The sequence below is a fragment of the Taudactylus pleione genome, unplaced genomic scaffold (assembly GCF_031769625.1).
Source record: "Taudactylus pleione unplaced genomic scaffold, aTauple2 ptg000196l, whole genome shotgun sequence".
In the NCBI taxonomy this organism is placed as follows: Eukaryota; Metazoa; Chordata; class Amphibia; order Anura; family Myobatrachidae; genus Taudactylus; species Taudactylus pleione.
The window spans coordinates 822,687-842,500 of NW_028284598.1; the positions used below are offsets into that span (position 1 = coordinate 822,687).

The window sequence follows — 19,814 nt, forward strand, 5'->3', positions numbered from 1 at the left end:
GTCTGCGATGGGATTAGCGCACATCTCTGTATCAAGTCCTAAGTGTAGCAATTCTCAGTCAGTATATAGGCTGGCTGTATTCTCCATGGAATAGATGTGTTATGAGGATTGGCCAAATCTATCAACAGGGGTCTACAGAGTTATTTACTTAAATTCATATATGATAAAGGCCAATGTAATGGGGGAGAATTGGTTGATCTTGCACAATGCCCAGGTATGAGTAGGAATTGCTCTTTGCTGCCACCTTGTGTTCCATTGCAGTACAATAACCTGGCCTCAGCAATCACCCATCGCTGCCAGTGCTGCAGTGCCCTCTAGTGGGCAATACTGTGCAAGACATCTGTGCGGTCATTGACTTTCTTTCCTTTTTCATCCATCTGTAATGGTAAATAAATTTTGCTGCCAATTAATAAACATAACACAGAAAGTTGATCCCTGCAAGAGAAACTGACCCCCCGCAGTGAGCAAGGGAATAATAGGACACAGGTGTCAAACACACTTATCCTGTTTTATATATAGATTTAGATAATAAAATTAATAAATTGTTTTTTGTTTTTACACTACAGTCTAAGGCTAGTTTTCATTAACACGAATTCCAATCAGTTCAGCGCACCTGATATCTATATCTATATTAATAAACAGTAAGGGCGGGATGCATCCTGACACTAATTGCATGTAAACTATGGTGCTGATTCTGTATTAGGAGTAAAAAAAATTAAATTAAAATAAAAGGATAAAAAAAATAGCTCCTGGAACAAATCATGTTGCAATGTAAGGGGGGGGGGGGGGAGTTGGTTATATTTTCTGCATGCAGGATAAATACTGTCAGATTTTGCATGTAGCAAACAAATATTGTGCAGTACTAATTTACACTGAAATTTAGACTGAAGATCAGTCACGTCCCTTCCCAAGTAATTAGGAATGCCATCAATTCATCCAGTAGCTCCAAGAGAGAACCTCGGCCTACGCGTTTCACCTTGCATGAGAAATGTCAGGGAGATATGTGTGTGTGTGTGTGTGTATCTATATATAATTTATATGTAACAAGTCCTTAACAATAGCCACTTAGTACTACTGTGGTATGGACATTACTATGATATTTCATGGAAGTGTGATAATCTAAGGAAGAATGAAAGCCCTGTAACCCATAGTGACCAGGTTATACTTTTCTTATCAGTGCTATAAAAATGAAAACAAATACTCCATTGGTTACCATGGGTAACAGTTATCCCCATAGTAACATCTTATTACATAAAGCCCAACGGCTACATACTGGGTCCCAGCGACCAGTCTCTCCTGTACGCTCCCACCGCCGCTGCATGTTCTCTCCCTCGCAACGCATTTTCCCCGCACAATACTCGGCCATCTGAATAGAAGCCCAGGGCCGCAGACACAGCTGGGTGACTCTGTATATTTTCAGAGAGGTCGTTAAATTACTAACAAGTCTTAGGAACTCTGGGCCTGATTCAGACCCGCTTGCAAGCGGGTCGATGGTGGGACATTGCGTGCGCAAGCCTCGAAGCAAGTGAGAAATTCACTCGCTCCGGAGCTCGCTACAAACGGGGCAGCTGTCGATGTTGATCGACAGCTCGCCCTGTTTTGTAGGCGGGGTGGAGGTGGCTAGACAAACGGAGGCGTTCCTGAAGGAATGCCTGCCGTTTGTGGGCGGCCCTGCTGACATCACCAGTGATGTCAGCAGTGAGCTCCCGGCTCTATTAGAGCCGGAAGTTCACTGGGGCTTGCGGCAGACGAGACCCTACCAAAAGGGTCTCGTCGCAAGCCCGATGGTTGCGACCATGACCTGGCCGCTCGCAAAAGCTGTGGGTGGCCACCCACAGCTTAGCAAGCGGCCAGGAGGCCGGGTTTTTTAAAGAAAAGCGGCCTCCCTGATTCAGAACGAGCGCTCACTTTTTGCGAGCGGCTCTGAATCAGGCTCTCAGTGTTTTTCATCTCCGTTTTCCTGCTTGCGGTTATGTTCTTGCTGGCTTACATCCACTACTGAAATAAATGCATGTTAGCACCGGCCTAACATATAATTTCTCAAATTTACTTGGGAAAAGACAATATGCAAGTTAAACTAAATGCTATAAGAAGTCTCCTGTTGCTTGAACACAATCCCTTACATTATTATTAATAAGGACAGTATTAAGAAAAAAAAAATGAATAAAGACTTCTATATTTCTGCACACTACTGACTACATTTTTGGGGAAGCACAGTGGTTAGCATTGATGCCTCATAGCAATGGAGCCTTGGGTTTATCTCCAGCCAGGGCTCTCTGTGTGGAGTTTGTATGTTCTCCTCATGTACATACTGGTACCGTAATTATTTCCTGACAATGTGATCATTAGTGTATATGCGCCGCTGTGTCTCTGTGTGGAAGGGAATAGGTGGACTAAACGCCACTGGGGCATGAACTGAGGTGAATAACAAATATTCAGCATAATACGTAATAGGTGTAATATGTAAGCACTACATATAAAAATACCTGTTAATAATACACTTCTCCTGTTCATACTGTTTACATCAGCCCTATACCAATAACCCCCCCTCTGGCACTAACAAAAGGGACATCTTAGCAGGAAGAGAGAAAATTCCAGATTGGAAAAAAAAAACAAAAACAGACAAAATTATGAGAAAATCTTTTTAATGGGTCACAAAATCCATCAGACTCCAAGCTACATTCTGCGTTAGCAGCAGTTAATAAAGGTTATTGTTCAGATGAACTGAAAAGGCACAGAGCTAAAATCTTTGGTCTCCTTAGCACTTAACATTGGTCTCCAAAGTAAAGGCCACATGAGAGATATATACATTAAAAAAAAGCATATTATATTATATTTCTTGTAGCCAAACATTTTTGTAAATGGGCCTGAGAGAGACCCCATTATGGTTCCCCATAAAAATAAACTGGCCTATTGTTCCCTGTTGTAAACATTAACGCAGAATGTATAGGAGTGAAATGTAATGTTAGCTTACTCACAGCAGAGACCGGAGGCCTTTCCTAGGTCTATACAATGGATACTTTCATCCCCACTACACATAGGCACTCTTAATAGCTGCAACATTAAAATAATCCAGTCACTCCTGCGAGCAGGCACTAGGGGGCAGCAAGTGACCTGCTGCATGTGCTCAGTACAAGTCTGGGTTGTTGCTACTGAGGAGGACGGGATAGGCTGTGCCAATGTAGCGCCCGTGACGGTTTACAACAATCTGCAGCTCATACTCCTCCACTCGTACGATCTCTCTCGTGGTTTTTTCCTGAGACTTCAAGAACACAATGGTGTAAACGGCAAATTCAAATTCCGGACTGACTCCGATGAAGCTGCTCCCCACTGGTTTCACCATGTCCTTCCAGCTGAACTGCAGATTCAACACCTGGTCATCTTCGTCAGGCTGGAAGACATGAAACCCCTGGTGATTTTAGCTCTGCATTGAAATGTTCACTATAAGCCCCTTCTCCTACCCCACCTGCCGGGTAATAGAACCTCAGATGCCTGGACCCCCAGTGTTCGTGAAATACTTACTCCTGCCATGGGCTCCTATCTCTGGCCTTATTACCACCAATTACACGGTCCTGTTTATGCTACTACCTATACTATATCTTGTGGTTTGGAATTGTTTTGTGCGACCACCCTCGAGGGAAGTAGGACTGTAGCCTGAGTCGCTAGCACCCAGGGGATAATTATATGGATCCATAACATCACCCTTACCCGGCTCTTCAACTGACGACCCACGAATCCCTTGTAGTCTATGGTGTTTAGCTTCTCCTGTAGGTAGAACTGGACCCAGTTGTGAAGCCCCATGATCTCCTGTCCTTTCTTGGACTCTCCCACGAACACATGTTCAAACCCACAAGAATCATTTCTGCAAAAAAATAAAATAAAAAACAACAACAGTAAATTATCTTCTGCTCTGGGATTTGTGTTTTACTTAAATTTCAAAATTAAATTTTTTTTGACCATTTTTATTTTTGTTGAAGTCAAAATTTTCAATACTCCGTTACGAAAATTCTTAAATTGAAATAAAATTGCCAAATAAATATTTAAAATTATGTAGTGGGTGATGATGAATCCACCTTGTCGGTGTTTTCAGATTTGTTTTCAAACCCCTTGGTGCGGTCATGAGGCCGAGACTTTATGTACAGCGATTTCCTCGAATGAGACTGTATTAATATACTGTAGATTAGATGATACTAGGCGGCTACATTGTGAGAAGTTCTCAGTCTACATTATAAGAAAATTCCAACACAAAACACTCAATAGGTGACAGCGGATTAACAGGCTGTATTCCCTTACTCATAAAATGGCTGCCTCTCTTGTGAGGCAATGTGAGAACAGTTACATCAGCAGCAGGGCAGGGCCAGTTGGACATGTGTACAGATGTATCCTATAGAAACCTATAATTTTTGTGGCATGGGACGAATGGCGCGATTTAGCGGCTCTGCCACTGGGAGCGACTTATGGACTTTCTTACTATTTCCTGAATTTATTGACTGCATACAAAATCTCTTATAGCGTACAAGGAATTGTATTTTTGTCACAGAGGAATTGGTATAAAGTTGCAGTTAAACGATACGTGGCGCGTCTCACTGGTATCAGACCTCCGTAGCACACAGCAGCGAGCGGCACACGAAGCCAACGCTAGTATCCAGGGTACTCGCTTATTGTCATTTGTTTGCATTAGTGATGCCAATAAAACCTAAAAGATATATCTGCAGATGATAGTTATTCATACACACTGAACAGCCATCATCTGTCCGCGGCTCCTGCTGGCCAGGGGTAACCCCGCGACTTCCTCCCCGCGGCCTCTGCTGCAAGTGTACAAGCGGTCGGTAGACCGCCCGTACACACAGCCCGATGGACAGATATATTGGGCATCGGCTGTGCAGCACATCATTCACGATGCCGTTCACAGACATATCGTTGGTGCACGCTGGCCAAGAGGCACACGATATATTGGGCAATCAATTGATCGGCCAATACATCTGCCAGTGTGTACCCAGCTTTAGTCGCAAAGTGTGAGGCTCACTAAACGGGGCTCTTTAGCGCGATTTGAGGGTAGGAGTTTGGGAACACATCTGTATTTGGCCCCAGTGTAGAGGCTGCAGCTATTGCAGTGTTTTCAGGTAGGTAAGAGATGAATGTCTGTTCCTCTTACTATTACTGCAGCTGGTAACCTGCTGAGTTATCAGATATAGGGGGTCTAGTTACTAAGCAGTGTTAGGAGACAGAGTGAAAAGTGATAAGAAAGTGATAAGGTGCCAGCCAATCAGCTCCCAACTGTCATCTCACAGGCTGTGTTTGAAAAATGACAGTTGGGAGCTGATTGGCTGGCACCTTATCACTTTTCACTCTGTCTCCTAACACTGCTTAGTAAATAGACCCCTTAGTCAGTGAATGAAGGAGCTCAACCAATAGAAAACAATGGGAGGGAATAAGGAAAGTTCTATTTCCTGTCATTTCAGTCTAGGAGTAAAAATCTGACAAAATGTTAAAAAAAAAAAACCAAGGAGTAATATGTCTGCTTATTATAGTTAGATTCAATGCTGGATCATGTACAACAACAGACAAAATAGTCTTTCCTTTGGAATGTGGATATTTCTTTAATGGTCACAATACCTAGAATAATGACTTGTCTGTGTAACTACGCTGCAGTTAGGTAGATCAGGTGTCAAAGCTGAATAATTGAGTGAGACAAGTTCAGTTTAAAATTTAATCGCAGCGACGCCAACTTGCGAATGGCCACAAGACTCCATTTTGGAAATGAGATCACAAGACACCATTTTGTGTGGTCAGCATTAATTCAAGTTATAACCCATTAACTAAGAACAGATGGCAATGTTTTTGTTAACACCAAGGGCAACGGGAAAAACCAGCTTTCTAAGTAGAAGTAAATAAGGAGAGACAATGGGTATTTTTACATACAAATTGGGAATCCCGGGATGCAGATAAAGTGTAGTTGTGGCAATTGTAATATAATATCTACACAATTGGATTTGCCTGAATTCTAGATAAGATGGCTCTAAATCCCATAGTTTGAGGTGATAATACATTTGCACTTCACACAAGTGTCTGTGAGAACAAAAGAGGTTTTGTTTTCCTTTGAACACAGCAGGTGGGGGCCTGCTGACAGAGGGCATGTGGAATTACAACCCTCAGCCATCCACACTGCTGGATGTTCACTTTGTGTATGAGAGATTATGCACTTAAATCTCACCCATTAATAACTAGCGTCCTTATATCAAACCCCGAATACCCACACACTACATATTCGCACATAAGGTTCCATAAGCATCAAAATGTATGATTCAAGTTGGTTAAGTTAGATATCAAAAACCTCTATTTCTTAGCATTTAAACTAAGGTATTATACATGATAAGCAAGGTATGTTTGATTTCGTTCTGATGCCTACGCTTTTTACAGAATCCCGGTGTTATCGGTGGAGAGATCGCATCATGCAAACTCAAGTTATGGATTGCAGAACTTATAAGCAACAAAATGTTTTAGTTGATGGAATGTTACAGGAGGCGTTACCAGAAAGACCCCGGCTGTTAGAGGCAGGGAAAGTCTATTTGAAACAACCTGTTAAATGTGTCGTTACATATGCTCCTCCTCTGGGAACCAATGAGATCAGCAGGAAGTTTCCCCTTTGTCCTGTTTCAGTCTGGGGGGGAATAAATACATGTGTCCGAACACTGGTTTGCCAGTTCATGCTGAATTTTGGGTGAACTGAGGATATCTAGTCAGAAGTCTATCTCTGGATCCAGAGGCGCAGCGCATGTATAACCATACTTGGTCTGTATTATTTCCTTTTACGCCTAACTTGTGTATGTATAGATTGCGTGTAACTGACTGTACTTTTACCTGAATAATACTTGTGCGTTGGAAACACAGATTCCACTCATGTCTTTATTTGCAGTTAAACTGCGTACGCAATTAGCGTTCTGTTTAGAGGTTATAGGCAGGGTTTTGTCTTAGAGGTTTTAGGAAGGTGAATCTTAGAGGTTTATAGGAAGGAATATATTATAAGGTTATAAAAATTTAACAGTGGGGGCTCGCATCGGTTTATCACACTATCTGATACATGATAACACTCCGTCAGTCCTCTCTCAGCAAAAGGGTGGAGGCGCCTTTTGAGAGACGCATTAGTCTCTCATTACCACAGTGTTGCTGAGAGCGTACTGCCGGTTATTGTGTAGAGGAAGCGCTGATCAGAATCCAGGGACAAGAAAGGAAAAAGTTTCTTTTTCCTTTGTTGATAGAACCTTACGTTTAGAGGGGTGCCGCAGTATTGCGTACGCGGCTAAAACGCATTTTTGCGTACGCAGTTAAAAAGTCATTATACGGTTGTGTGGTAGTCGCATAATTGTGTATGCGGCCGTTTGCACAATAGCGTATACGCACTTCCGGTTCTGCTGCCACGTGTTTGAACAAAGCCATTGAGGTTTACATTTTTTTTCTATCTACCAATATCTGGGTTAAACGTTTATTTTCTGCGCAGAGAAAAAAGTAGGTAACAGTGTGTGTATTGTTGATAGGGGTAATTTATTCCCTAAAGTTAAGGGTACCGTATGATCCTTAAGGGCTAGGTGCAAGGGTTAGCCTAGTCGCTCGGTAAGCAGCTTTACCGTTCTATACACAGTAGCAGGTGTACATGTTGTCTTTGTTGTATAGAGGTGCGTGAGAGTGGCCGACATATAAACTCTCATAGGTTTGGAAGTTACCTTACTAAAGCTTATCCGGGTCTGGAAGTTGCCTGTTTCAAAACTTATCTAGGTGTGAAAGTATCTTGATTGTCTTTCACCAGTCTAAATCTTTATTGAAAAGCATAGGAGTTGTCTCAGAATGGGAGCCATGCAAACAGTAGAAATGTTAGGCAATGATGTGCTGCTAATGGAGGCTCGTCGTATTATGCATACTAAGTACGGTACTTATGCAATAAGGTAGTGTGATATATGGTTTAATATGACGAGAAAGTGTGTTAGACCGTTTCCCAGACTTGGTAGTTTTGATAAAAATGTGTTAGATAATGTCCAGGATCACATCAGTATGGTGCGATCCCGAGAGAAAAAGATTAAGTATTTTGAATGTTTAAAAATATGGCAGCATGAAGGGGATGCTTGGCTTAAAAATGTGCAAACGACGCAAACTAGCGTTGCGAACGCATTGCCAGAAAATACATCCACGACGCTGAGATGCAATACGGGCGAGCCGCAAATTGGCGCGCACGTGCGGCAAAGTAGCGTCATGGAGAGTATTGCCAGCAGTTCACGCTCACCTCCCCCACCTTATGTGGATGGAGGTGCAAGTACGGTTACCAAAAATACCAATAAAAATGTAACAAGCAACTTGTACCCTCTCTTAAGCAACCATAAAGAAAGTGTTTATGATATGGATGATGAGCCTATTGTAATGTCTGCCATTTCCCATGCTGTGCAAATGATAGATGCTGCATCACCACAATCACGGGTGGTGCCGCCATCTCCATCGGTAACAGCAAGGGAAGTGTTAACACACTCTGCACCCATAGAGGAAGTTGTTAATACCGTACGTAGCAGATTAAACCCCCAGCCAGGTAATCAGGTCAGAGGTAGCAACGCTGCCGGTCTGCATCCCATTCGGACAATAACTGTTCCGAATGGAAATGCAGATGCAAACGGTGTAGTGCCCACGAGGGAAGTGGTAATGCATTGTCCATGGACAAGAGCAGAACTGAATTCCATCATAAATGATTTCCCCAATCCCAAAAAGGAACTAGCCAAATGTCAAAGATTTTTGAGAAATTTGGGTAGTTCTCATGAGCCCACTAATAAAGACTGGCGTGTAGTGTTAAGGGCCTGTCTGCCACGCAATACCGACGTGACAAAATTTATCACGGACTGTGTATTGGATGGCGACGTTCCCTTAACAGACCAAGTAAACCAAGGTAACATTTCCCGCATTGTGACTCAATTGGGTATATATTTTCCAGTAGTAGTTAACTGGAACAAAATCTTCACAATTAAGCAAAAGGAGAGTGAAACTGCAGAAGATTATTGCGACCGGGCTCTGCAGGCTATCACCCAGTACACTGGGATAGAAGATATTAAAGATAGCACTCACCACAGGGGAATGATAGTCACGGTACTCATGGACGGTCTGAAAGACGATTTAAAGATTCGGGTTCAGACCTCACAACCTGGCTGGAGGGGACTCACAATAGATAACCTCATAGAGTCTGCCATAGAACATGATAAAAACATCTCCAAAAAGAGAGAGACCCAGAGCGAAAAACTAATGGCTGTCAGTATCCAAGCTCTGGAGAGAATGACAATAACATCACAGTCAACAGACACACCTGCACCCACACACACACCTGCACCTGAACAATTACACGTCCTCACAAATCCCACACCACAGCAAACACATCCTTACCCCACATATCATACACAACCACAGGTCCCATACTCATATCCCCCGCAATATCCTTACCCTCCCTATCCTTACCCATACCCACCACCTTTCCCTCTTGCTCAGATCCCACAACAATCTTTTCATCCACCCCGTTCAAAATTATGTTTTAACTGTCACCAAGTGGGACACGTAAGTAAGTACTGCAAAGCGAAGAACACCATACAGGAACACGAGTTTCCCATGAGTTCATAGGTAACCCCAGTATCTTCTCCCAGGCCTTATATGACTGTTTATATATTTTTTTTCAACCTATCAATGGATCTGTTCTAATGTAAAATGTGGATGATTTATTGTTGTATTTTGGGTCATGTTTAAATGATATTAAACTGTTGTGCTTTATCTCCCACTCATAGGACACAAGGTTGCTAAGGATAAACGGCAGCCATGCCAGGCTGAGGTCGACTACTCGGAAAACTATCCAACCCAGCGGCACAGGCATTATTTAGAGCAGTAGCTATTAATAACAAGATTTAATTGCAAGAACCTGTATGCAGATACTATATCCCTAGAATTATTAAACTTGATAGGGGGACTTATTTTACAGGTGACTTTTTCAAGAACACGCGTAAGATGATGGGTAACAACACTAAGATTATCCCAGATTGTCTTTTCCTTTATTTGCCCCCCCTTTGAGATACTGTCCAAACAGGCAGCCTCATGTGAAAAATTGATAATGAGGTTACTGTGCAGGGTCTCACGAGGATGAATGAGAATAACCGAAATTGGAAGTGTTATTAACTAACAACGTCTAATGTAAACTGTCATCATGTCAAATCTGGAGGAATTTGTTATGATCCAAATTTTTTTTGTAGCTCAGGTTGTTTGACTGATCGGTGGAAAGGTCCGTATCTGACGATACAGCATCCTCAAAGGGTGGGCAGGGAAGATATGTGGATCCATTCCGCTCACTATAGGGAGGTTAACCAACCGGTGGAGATACAAGGCAGAGACAAGGCCGATAACGTGGACCTGTCGATTGCGAGCTTGTGCCGGAAGGATTAAAAAGGTGACGGTGAGATATCTGAGCTAAAGAAATGTGTAGATCAGTGCTTCAAGCAATGGAGTGGTCTGCTGTGGTCATCCTAGTTCTTTTTTTTTTCCAGAGTTTTATTTTTTTTGTCATGATGATCTGTTTGGGGATGCTCGGTGTCTGTGATGGGGGACCAATAAAGGAGATGTGAGCTGATGGCGGAGCTGATGGAGTGGAGTCAGGAGGAGGAGTGCTATACCAAATCAGGGGAGTGCCGGTCCAATTTCAGTACAGTAAATTGTTGTGAAAATGTGAATAACAATAATAAGGAAGAACTGTAATTCAATCCTGAGTTATGACGTAGGGTATAACAATGTAGCCTGAGTTTGAGTGGTCGTGCATGGATATAACGTTTATGTTGTTTTAAGTCATCTTAGGTAATGCAGTCCCAACCCCTTCCAAGGCTCTCCTTATAGGATAGGTGCATCCCCACATCTTTCCCATGATCCCTTAAGGATCCGCGGTGTGCGTATAAGGGCAGTTTTATGTCCCTCCCGGAGACGCATTATCTGAATGGTTCAAATGACCATACTGTGTCATACCATAATAACATTGAACGGTATATTCTCATGCATGGCTAAACAGATTCAAATTAGGTTGTGATAGCATGTTGTTTGCTATCAAAGGGTGGACTGTCAAAGCTGAATAATTGAGTGAGACAAGTTCAGTTTAAAATTTAATCACAGCGACGCCATCTTGCGAATGGCCACAAGACTCCATTTTGGAAATGAGATCACAAGACACCATTTTGTGTGGTCAGCATTAATTCAAGTTATAACCCATTAACTAAGAACAGATGGCAATGATTTTATTAACACCAAGGGCAACGGGAAAAACCAGCTTTGTAAGTAGAAGTAAATAAGGACAGACAATGGGTATTTTTACATACAAATTGGGAATCCCGGGATGCAGATAAAGTATAGTTGTGGCAATTGTAATATAATATCTACACAATTGGATTTGCCTGAATTCTAGACAAGATGGCTCTAAATCCCATAGTTTGAGGTGATAATACATTTGCACTTCACACAAGTGTCTGTGAGAACAAAAGAGGTTTTGTTTTCCTTTGAACACAGCAGGTGGGGGCCTGCTGACAGAGGGCATGTGGAATTACAACCCTCAGCCATCCACACTGCTGGATGTTCACTTCGTGTATGAGAGATTATGCACTTAAATCTCACCCATTAATAACTAGCGTCCTTATATCAAACCCTGAATACCCACACACTACATATTCGCACATAAGGTTCCATAAGCATCAAAATGTATGATTCAAGTTGGTTAAGTTAGTTTAAATGCTAAGAAATAGAGGTTTTTGATATCTAAGGTATTATATATGATAAGCAAGGTATGTTTGATCTCGTTCTGATGCCTACGCTTTTTACAGAATCCCGGTGTTATCGGTGAAGAGATCGCTTCATGCAAACTCAAGTTATGGATCGCAGAACTTATAAGCAACAAAATGTTTTAGTTGATGGAATGTTACAGGAGGCGTTACCAGAAAGACCCCGGCTGTTAGAGGCAGGGAAAGTCTATTTGAAACAACCTGTTAAATGTGTCGTTACATATGCTCCTCCTCTGGGAACCAATGAGATCAGCAGGAAGTTTCCCCTTTGTCCTGTTTCAGTCTGGGGGGGAATAAATACATGTGTCCAAACACTGGTTTGGGAGTTCATGCTGAATTTTGGGTGAGCTGAGGATATCTAGTCAGAAGTCTATCTCTGGATCCAGAGGCGCAGCGTATGTATAACCGTACTTGGTCTGTATTATTTCCTTTTACGCCTAACTTGTGTATGTATAGATTGCGTGTAACTGACTGTACTTTTACCTGAATAATACTTGTGCGTTGGAAACACAGATTCCACTCCTGTCTTTATTTGCGGTTAAACTGCGTACGCAATTAGCGTTCTGTTTAGAGGTTATAGGCAGGGTTTTGTCTTAGAGGTTTTAGGAAGGTGAATCTTAGAGGTTTATAGGAAGGAAAATATTATAAGGTTATAAAAATTTAACACAGGGAATTACTAAGGGCTAATAACGACCTTGGAAAGTGCTCACCTGCTGCCCGGCTGTCTGCTGTACAGCTGGAACCAGATGTTGTACAGTTGGGATTTGAAATCCTTCAGGTTCGGTTTCGACATATTTTTCTTGACCAAGTATTCATGCGCAATCTGCAACGCCAAAACGAGAGCATGGAGTATTCGTCTCCCCCGGTGTGTTAGCGGGGGAAGACCACAAACAAACAAACAAACAGGGATCAGCTCACCTTCATCACTTTGGTTTCTAGAATTGCGTCGAGGAAACGGTTTATCTCCGCCACTTCCTCCGCGGTCACAACTTCGGCCACACCGGTGGACATCTCGTAATTGTCGAGGAGAGAGATGAAGGCTGTGTGTGGAGGAAAACTCATTGGGAGTAGAATAAGGAGAGAAGCAATTTAGTCTACACCCTAACAGGCCCATTGCAGGGACGTATAGGCCACAGAGATACTAAAATGGAAGTAACAGGCCAAAATATTAGCTAAAATACTTGCTACACGCCTAAATCTAGTGATTACATCAATTATTTATCCTGATCAGACGGGTTTTATGCCGGGGGAAATCTACGGTCCAGAATCTTAGACTGTTCTATCATTTACAGCAGGGGTGGGGAACCTTTTTTCAGCTGAGGGCCATTTTGATTCCTAAAATATTATTTGCGGGGCCGGTGCAGGTCACGACCCCTCATTGTGATGTCACACAGAGGCGGGGCCACAATCGCCGGTGATTACAGCAATGCCCGGAGCATCCTGAGGATGCTCTGGGGAACTGTAAGGTCAGCGGTGTGCCCGTCTGAAGCATCCTAAGGATGCTCCAGGCGGCACTACTGCATAGATTCTGGCTGCAAGGTGCCATTCTAGGCACCCTGCAATCCAGATGAGGCCAGCACAATAAAGCTCTGAGGGCCTGACCAAATCATTCTGGGGCCTTATATGGCCCCCGGTCCTGAGGTTCCCCATCCCTGATTTACAGAGAAGTGATCTGGTTGGATCTGGTTGGAGGGGAGGCTGTGGTGGTGTGCTTGGAGGCCTTCGACTTGGAGAGATGGAGTTATCTCTGGGCCGTGCTCCGCAAATTCGCTTTTGGGCCCCGTTTTATTAATTAGATTCAGCTCATGTACACTTCTCCGGTAGCCCGTGAGTCAATTAATGGATATAGGTCATCTTCTTTTCCCCTTGTGAGAGGGACTCGTCAGGGGTGTCCGTTATCCCCTGCCCTTTTTGCAATAGCCACTGAGCCGTTGGCTTGCCTGTTGCGAGCCGCTCCAGACGTGCGTGGTATTAAAACTGCTAGGGTTGAGGATGTTGTAGCTTGATAGGCTGACAATATGCTTTTTTTTTATTTTTAGAAGATTCTGGGAGATCATTAGAGTCCGTGCTACTAATTATGAATGCATTTGGTATTTTTTCGGGATGGCTTATCAATTGGGATAAGTCCAATATTTTTCCTATATCAGGTTGTATTCCAGAACAGGAGCAGTTCCCTTGTCCCCTACAGTGGACTTTAAAGGTTTAAATATCTGGGTGTTTGGCTTACACCCCAAGCTACTGATTATGTATCACTAAATATTGATCCTATTTCGGCCAGTTTTAAAGCAAAGATTCATGTTTGGAAAAAATTGCCCTGGTCAGTTTTGGGACGTATTCATTTGTTTAAACTGTCTATTCAGCATTCTCCAGTGTATATACCCAAAAAAGTGTTTTCTGTAATTAATAGTGTGCGATCATCTTTTATTTGGGGGAATGGGTCGGTTAGAGTATCTGTTAGAACTCTGGGCCTGATTCAGACCCGCTCGCGAGTGCACAGCGCTCACAAGCGGATCCATGGTCCCCCACTGCGCATGCGCACACCGGTGCCGGCTCCAGCGTGCGCGAGACCCGGCCAGCGACGGGCGCTCCGTCGCTGCGAGTCTCGCACCAAAGCGGGGCAGCTGTCGATTTTGATTGACAGTTTGCCCAGTCTTGGAGGCGGGCAGGGGGGGGTGGCTGGCCAAACGGAGGCGTTTCCGAAGGAACGCCTGCCGTTTGGGGGCGGCCCCACTGATGTCAGTGGTGAGTTTCCGGCTCTGTTAGAGCCGAAAGCTAACTGGGGCTTGCGGGAACGAGACCCTAACGCAAGGGTCTCGTCTCAAGCCCCGATGGTCGCAATGGTCGTGACCATCACCTGGCAGCTCGCTAAAGCTGTGGGTGGTCACCCACAGCTTAGGGAGCGGCCAGGAGGCCTTCTTTAAAAAAAAATAGTTACTCCCTGATTCAGAGCGAGCGCTTTCAAAGAGCGTCTGTCTCTGAATCAGGCCCTCTGTACAAAACTAAAGCATCTGGCGGGCTGGGTCTTCCTACCCTTTGGTTTTATTATATTGGCGCTCAGTTGGTTCACCTGTCAGATTGGGTTACTGGCTCTGCTGGTTTGACATTGTCAGGTTTTCTTGACTGAATGGGTGGGTGGGATCCTTCTTTGTACCTCTACGGTTTCTACTCTCAGTGGTATCTGCCATAAAATTTACCTCCTATACTTCATCAAGCTCTATTAGTTTGGCGATCTGCTCACACTATTTGATTGGTCTGTTTTTGATGCGGATTCCCTCTGGTTTAATAATTTATATCCTGAATTGTTTAAAAAACTGTCAATGGATAACATTTTGCGCTTTAAAAGGCCATTACTTCTCTAGCTCAGTTATACCGTGATGGGTATTTTAAATCTTTCCGACAGTTCCAAAGTGAATTTGGTATTCCCAATACGGGCATTTTTAGATACTTGCAATGATGGCATGCTGTACAGGCACAGTTTAATTCCACCACACCTGTGTGGTCACCTTCTCCTGTTAAATCCTTGGTGGCTTCTCTGGGCCCTAGGGGTAGTGTGTCCTCGGTTTATGCCACCCTTAATGATAGATTGCTCCCAGAGTTGCTTAATCCCCTTAAATTAAAAATGGGAGATTGATTTGGGCCCGATCTCTGATGAGCATTGGTCGCAGATTTTGGGTTCAGTAAAGTTCACTACACCATGTATTTGGTATCAGCAGGTATACTTCTATGTCCTGCACAGAGTGTATCGTACGCCTGTATCCCTGCAATGCGCTGGTCTTAGGGGGGTGGGGGGACTCTCTTTGCCCCAGATATGGGGAGAACTCTGGCTTCTCGTACCTGCTATGGGAATGCCCGTTAGTTTACTCCTTCTGGGAACATGTTTGGAGGGATATATTGCTTACAGCACCCTCTTTGCCTAGTTTTAGTCCTAGAGTCTGTTTATTCGGCCTTGACTTAGAAGAGACACATTCATTGATATTGTATCGTTATACTAGGTGTCTCTCTACATTGGCCAAAGTGATTGTGGCGCAGTCCTGGTTCTCGTTTGACCCCTCCCCCCGACCTGCTTAAATGGAGAATTTTGGTTAATGATGTGGATGTGATTAGGCACGAAAAATATATGTTTAAATCGGAATGGGATTGAAATGCTGGCGGCTGTGTAGCCGCCGGTTCAAATCCAGACAGCGGAGGTAAGTAATCGAAGCCTCCCCCTCCTAACCCTCTTTTAGGGGTGCCTAAACCCTAACCCCCCCCTCCCCAGACCCTAAATCTAACCCTCCTGGGGGGGGGGGGGTCCCTGACCTTCCCCCCTAGTGCCTAAACCTAACCCTCCCAGGGGTGGTCCCTAGCCTCCCCCCGTTAGTGCCCAAACCTAACCCCCCCCCCCCCACATCCTAAACCTAACCCTCCCAGGGGGGTCCCTAACCTTCCCCCCTAGTGCCTAAACCTAACCCCCCCCCCCTTTCCCTAGCCTAACCGTAACCCTCCCCGGGAGGGGTGCCTAACCCTAAGTCCCCCCGGGTGGTCCCTAAACCTAATCCCCCCATCACCGGCTATAATCGCTACTTACCTCCGGCAATGGACGATCGGTCCGGAGTCCTGTTGGGGTCCCGGCGTCGGGATAGGCATCGGTATTTCGCCACCCATGTTAAATCCCCTGCCGGGATTATAGTGTCGGGATTGAGACCGGCGGCAACTACATCCCGTTTAAAACTCAGAACTCAATGTCTATATTTCATGATAGATGGGAGAGATGGGGTCATTCAAGACTGGATAAGACGATTGATGCTACCACGATCACATCATATTATTTATACTACCAGAGGGGTGTACTCGATTGGGTCTGTATTGGTGTTATCTTTATTTCTGTGCATTGTTTTTTCTCTGACATCCTTTATTCCAATCTGTTCTGTATCAGGTTTTTCTTTTTATATAATTGTCGCATTATATATATGGTTTATTAAACGGATGTATTATATACTGTTAGTACTGTAGCGATTCACAAACAAATTGCACACATTTATTTTTCTCTATGTTAATTACACATCTGATGGCTGTTTTAATGTTCAGGCGTTAACATTGTTTAATAAAGAATACTTGATTCAAAAAAATAAAAAAAATTTAAATAACAGAGGCAGGTGAAGAGAAGGGGAAAATGGGCCCTGTGATATTGCCTGCACAGTGCAAATGCGAGAAAGAGGGGTGAACGGGGATAACTAATGCACCACATGGATTGGTGGAAGAAGTGGAAGCTGCTGAAAGGCTGAAACTAGCATTTGCATATTACCTGCAGCAGTTACCACGGCGACAGACGCACCGTCTGTCGCCGTGGTAACTGCTGCAGGTAATATGCAAATGCTAGTTTCAGCCCTTCCCTGGTGCAGTAGCCTGGATCTGAATGTGCAAGAACTGAGGGCCTGATTCAGAGCCGGACGCTATTTGAGCTCTCTCGTCCAGAAAAAGGGGCTGGCTATTTAAATTGACCGTTCGCTCTTTGCGGTCTGTTGACGCCTCTATGTCTGAACGAGCGAACAAAACATGCGCTCGCTATTTTGTAAAAAAACGCCCCCTGGCCGCTCGCATCATACGTCATCTCCGCTATTTATTAGATTAATCGAGTACATCGAAAGGTGAATGAACTGCTCGCTATTCTTGTGGTTGCATTTTCCTACTGCAATCATGCGAGCAGTTCTGGCTAAAAGACAACCAAGTGACGTGGTCGATGACGCTGCTTTGTTAATTATGCACACCCTTAAAACGCCCGTTTTGACCTTTTGGCACGCCTGCGTTCGGATCTCCACTCCCCGTTTTCAAGCACCTTCCCCTGTTACCACCCACAAACGCCTCATCCTGTCACTCAAATTAGCAGGCATTCGCTATTTTGCGAGCACACGATTTTCGGCCGCACTGACTGGTTCGCGCATGCGTACTAAAACCCATACGCATGCGCAGATGTGCGAACGTCGCTCGGAGCGAACGAGCGGCCGCTTACGAGCGGCTCTGAATCAGGCCCTGAGTCACTTTCAACATCTCTGCGCGCTGTAACACCATCGTTGTTATTTGGAAAGCCCCCAACGCCCATCACTTTGCTGACCCATTTCTCATACAGTCTGTCCCGATCGCAACAGCACTAAATCTCTCAACTACGTGAATATCACCATTGCATGGGAACTGCGAGCACCTCTGAGTCATGGCCGCTGTGACTAGCTGTGGTAGGAGGAGAGCACATTAAGGAGCGGTAGAAGATCTGAATTAGGGCCAATGAACGCTGTGGCTAGCTGTGATAGGAGGAGAGCACATTAAGGTGGGTAGAAGATCTGAATTAGGACCAATGAACGCTGTGGCTAGCTGTGATAGGAGGAGAGCACATTAAGGTGGGTAGAAGATCTGAATTAGGGCCAATGGGCCGGATTCAGAGCCGGACGCTATTTGCGCTCGCTCGTTTAGAAAAAGGGGCCGGCTATTTAAATTGAGCGCTCGCTCTTTGCGGTCTGTTGACGCCTCTATGTCTGAGCGAGCCAACGAAATATGCGCTCGCTATTTTGTAAAGACGCCCCCTGGCCGCTCGCATCCTACGTCATCTCCGCTATTTATTTGATTATTCGAGTACATCGAAAGGCATCTGAACTGCTCGCAGTGCTTGTGGTTGGATTTTCCTACCGCAATCATGCGACCAGTTCAGGCTAAGAAACAACCAAGTGACGTGGTCCATGACGCTGCTTTGTTAATTATGCACACGCATAAAACGCCCGTTTTGACCTTTAAGCACGCCTGCGTTCGGATCTCCACTCCTCGTTTTCAAGCACCTTCCCCTGTTACCACCCACAAACGCCTCATTCTGTCACTCAAATTAGCAGGCATTCGCTATTTTGCGAGCACACAATTTCCGACCGCAATGACTGGTTCGCGCATGCGTATTACAACCCATACGCATGCGCAGTTGTGCGAACATCGCTCGGAGCGAACGAGCGGCCGCTTACGAGCGGCTCTGAATCAGTACCAGTGACTGCTATGGCTGGCTGTGTTAGGAAGAGAGCACATTAAGGAGTGACAGAAGATCAAGGGGATAATGAAGAGTTGAGTGCAAACCCATCTACAAAGCATCTCCTGCACGCGGTGAGCCCAAAGACATCAGTGAGTCGGCATGGGAAAGAAAACAAGCCTCATGGGCCACTACGGGGGACGCATTAATACTGGTAGGTTTCCTGGTGACCATAATTCAGTTTACACTCCTGAGAGTGTAGCTGCTGTTTGTTTAGCTGTTAGGAAGATAATGGAGAAGAGTTCGATTACACCAGTTGGCGTTTTTCCATCCAATAATGGCACCCAATGCGTTTCTCCATGGATCTGAAATTCAATAATGCTTCTGCTTCCTACACATCCTGATCTTGTCCCATCTGGCCCCAGAGCCTCTCAGCATAATCTATACGGCATTGTGTAGGCAGATCCTTGTAGGAACGTCAACTGAGCGCTGTAATCACACCTCACTCCAATCCCCAGTCACAGTGACCACATATTGCACTGAAGTTGGGAATCGGTTTGTCCTTGGACATCATTGTCACATGTATAGGCCAGAAATAGCCACCAAAAATTCTGCCAATAATTCCAATGGATGGTGCTGGTGACATTGACTGCCCAGAGTTCGTGCAACCAACATCTGGCTATAGACTGGTATGTTTCCGAGGTTAGCCAGACCAACTGCGCAGGTTAAGCCTGCATCTGAATTAATGCTGGAAGAAGGCGGAAGAACGGGAGTTTAAGAAACTAAAAAAGTCAGATATCATATGGGGAGTGCGTTCTATCTAACCACATAAAGTGGCTGAAGCTTTGGTCCCACACAGTGGTCAGACTCAGTATTACAGATGGTAGGAAGTCACTCATCTCACTATATACCACCAGGATATTCAATATAACAAAGGAAACGGTAAATGGGGGAAATCTCACCTGCAAACGTTTTTTCGGCTTTTCAGCTTCTCCTCATTAACAAACTGG

General features: G+C 44.5%; 1 protein-coding gene across 1 annotated transcript in view; it reads right to left on the bottom strand.

Annotated features, from left to right (window-relative positions):
* Positions 1-2,628: 2,628 nt before the first annotated feature.
* LOC148518931 (poly(U)-specific endoribonuclease-A-like) overlaps positions 2,629-19,814 on the bottom strand; it is a gene marked incomplete at its 5' end in the record, with an annotated part of 18,782 nt that continues 1,596 nt past the window's right edge. Inside the window, 5 exons of the mRNA XM_088476840.1 lie at positions 2,629-3,391; positions 3,709-3,862; positions 12,536-12,648; positions 12,744-12,903; positions 19,767-19,814. The exon at positions 19,767-19,814 is cut by the window's right edge and continues 65 nt beyond it. Of these exons, the coding sequence (XP_088332966.1) occupies positions 3,128-3,391; positions 3,709-3,862; positions 12,536-12,648; positions 12,744-12,903; positions 19,767-19,814 (739 nt within the window). The remainder of the gene's footprint in view (positions 3,392-3,708; positions 3,863-12,535; positions 12,649-12,743; positions 12,904-19,766) is intronic.